This window comes from Octopus bimaculoides, chromosome 23, assembly GCF_001194135.2.
Source record: "Octopus bimaculoides isolate UCB-OBI-ISO-001 chromosome 23, ASM119413v2, whole genome shotgun sequence".
NCBI classification, from domain to species: Eukaryota; Metazoa; Mollusca; class Cephalopoda; order Octopoda; family Octopodidae; genus Octopus; species Octopus bimaculoides.
In genome coordinates this window covers 27,395,823-27,397,524 of record NC_069003.1, presented here as the reverse complement: position 1 = coordinate 27,397,524, position 1,702 = coordinate 27,395,823, and the positions used below count along the sequence as shown (strand labels likewise).

The window sequence follows — 1,702 nt, the reverse complement described above, 5'->3', positions numbered from 1 at the left end:
ATATATATATATATATATATATATATATATGTATACACATACACATACATGCACACATAGTCATACACATAGTCACACACATACACTCAGGTACACATATGTACATATATATATATATATGTGTATGCATATCTATCAGTGTATATATGTATGTGACTATATATGTGTATTTGTATGTATATACGTATATAAGTGTGTGTGTGTGTGTGTATGTGTGTGTGTGTGTGTATGTGTGTGTGTGTGTGTTGCACACGCATGCAAGCATGTGTATGTGCGTACAACAGAAAAACTTTGAATAAATATATACCACTTTCAGAATTCAGATGGAATGAAATATTCTCCTTGGAAAATTCTATAAACTGGAAGAAGATTTTGCCCTGTCTGTCATCATCATGTGCTTTTATACTAAACACCAATGTCCCTTTAGTAGTATTTCTTGGAACAGATATCACGGCAGGTAGATTCCGAAAAACTGGTGCTTTACCTGTGGGCAAAGATAGAAAGTGTTATGTTTTATTTCACAATTTAATTAGTGGAAACGTCTAAAGTCAACTAAGTACATCCACTATATGTATGTATGTATACACATATATATGATGGGCTTTCAGTTTCTGTCTACCCAGTCCACTCACAAGGCTCTGGTCACCCCGAGGCTACAGTAGAAGACACTTGCCCAAAGTGCCATGCAGTGGGACTGAACCAGGAACTATGTGGTTGGTAAGCTCAATCATCATCATCATAATCATCAACCAACAATCATCATCGTCATCAATCATCAGCATCAACAACCATCAACCATCAATCATCAATCACCACCATCATCAATCACCATCAATCATCAATCACCGTCAATCATCAATCACAATCAATCACCATCAATCATTGTCATCAATCACCATCAATCATCATCAATCACCATCAATCATCATCAATCACCATCAATCATCATCAATCACCATCAATCACCATCAATCATCATCAATCACCATCAACCATCATCATCAGTCATCATCATCATTATTATTGTTGCTGTTATTGCTATACCTACCAGATGAAAGAACTGCTTTCACAGCATAGTTACGATCTTCAATAACTCTGACAGGAAATTGAAATGTGTCTCCGATTTTCAGGGATGGCATCTTCGAAGTTCTCAAGATGGTACTTCTGGTTGCAGCATTCTTATTGTATGTGATCATATCACGTCCTGAATAAGACCTAATAAAGCAAATTATTATTCTTGCATATTTATATCTATCTACCTATCTATATATATATATGTGTGTGTGTGTGTGTGTGTGTGTGTGTAGAATATAATAAATGTATAGGCAGGCACACAACTGGTATCAAGTCAGTTTATGATATTTATGAATACAAAACATAAAGTAAAGCAAATGCTATGATGTGCTTAACTCACAAGAGGGTTGTGAAATATGCTCACATACTCCTGGAGTAGCTGCAATCCATAGTTTTAATATGATTACTATTATTATAGAGTAGGTTAAGGCATATACTCCCAAAATATTTACAAGTCTGTTTTATTATTATTATTATTATTATTATTATTATTATTATTAAGTATACAGTAATTATTCTTTTTTATTCCAGGTGCCATTATATTAAACATTTGCAAAGAGTAACCATGCCACGCACAAAAGATTCAGTACAACTGTCAGATTTTCAAAGAGGTTTTATTGTTGGGCAA

At 34.1% G+C, this 1,702-nt stretch overlaps 1 protein-coding gene across 3 annotated transcripts in view; it reads right to left on the bottom strand.

Moving 5' to 3' along the window:
- Positions 1-1,204, bottom strand: part of LOC106873037 (protocadherin Fat 4) — a 31,197-nt gene extending 29,993 nt beyond the window's left edge. For all 3 annotated transcript variants that reach the window (XM_014920244.2, XM_052976054.1, XM_052976055.1), the window contains exons 1-2: positions 1,049-1,204; positions 308-484 (exon numbers count right to left, since the gene is read on the bottom strand). In XM_014920244.2, the coding sequence (XP_014775730.2) occupies positions 308-484; positions 1,049-1,196 (325 nt within the window). In that variant the 5' untranslated portion in view covers positions 1,197-1,204. The remainder of the gene's footprint in view (positions 1-307; positions 485-1,048) is intronic.
- Between the last annotated feature and the right edge of the window lie 498 nt (positions 1,205-1,702).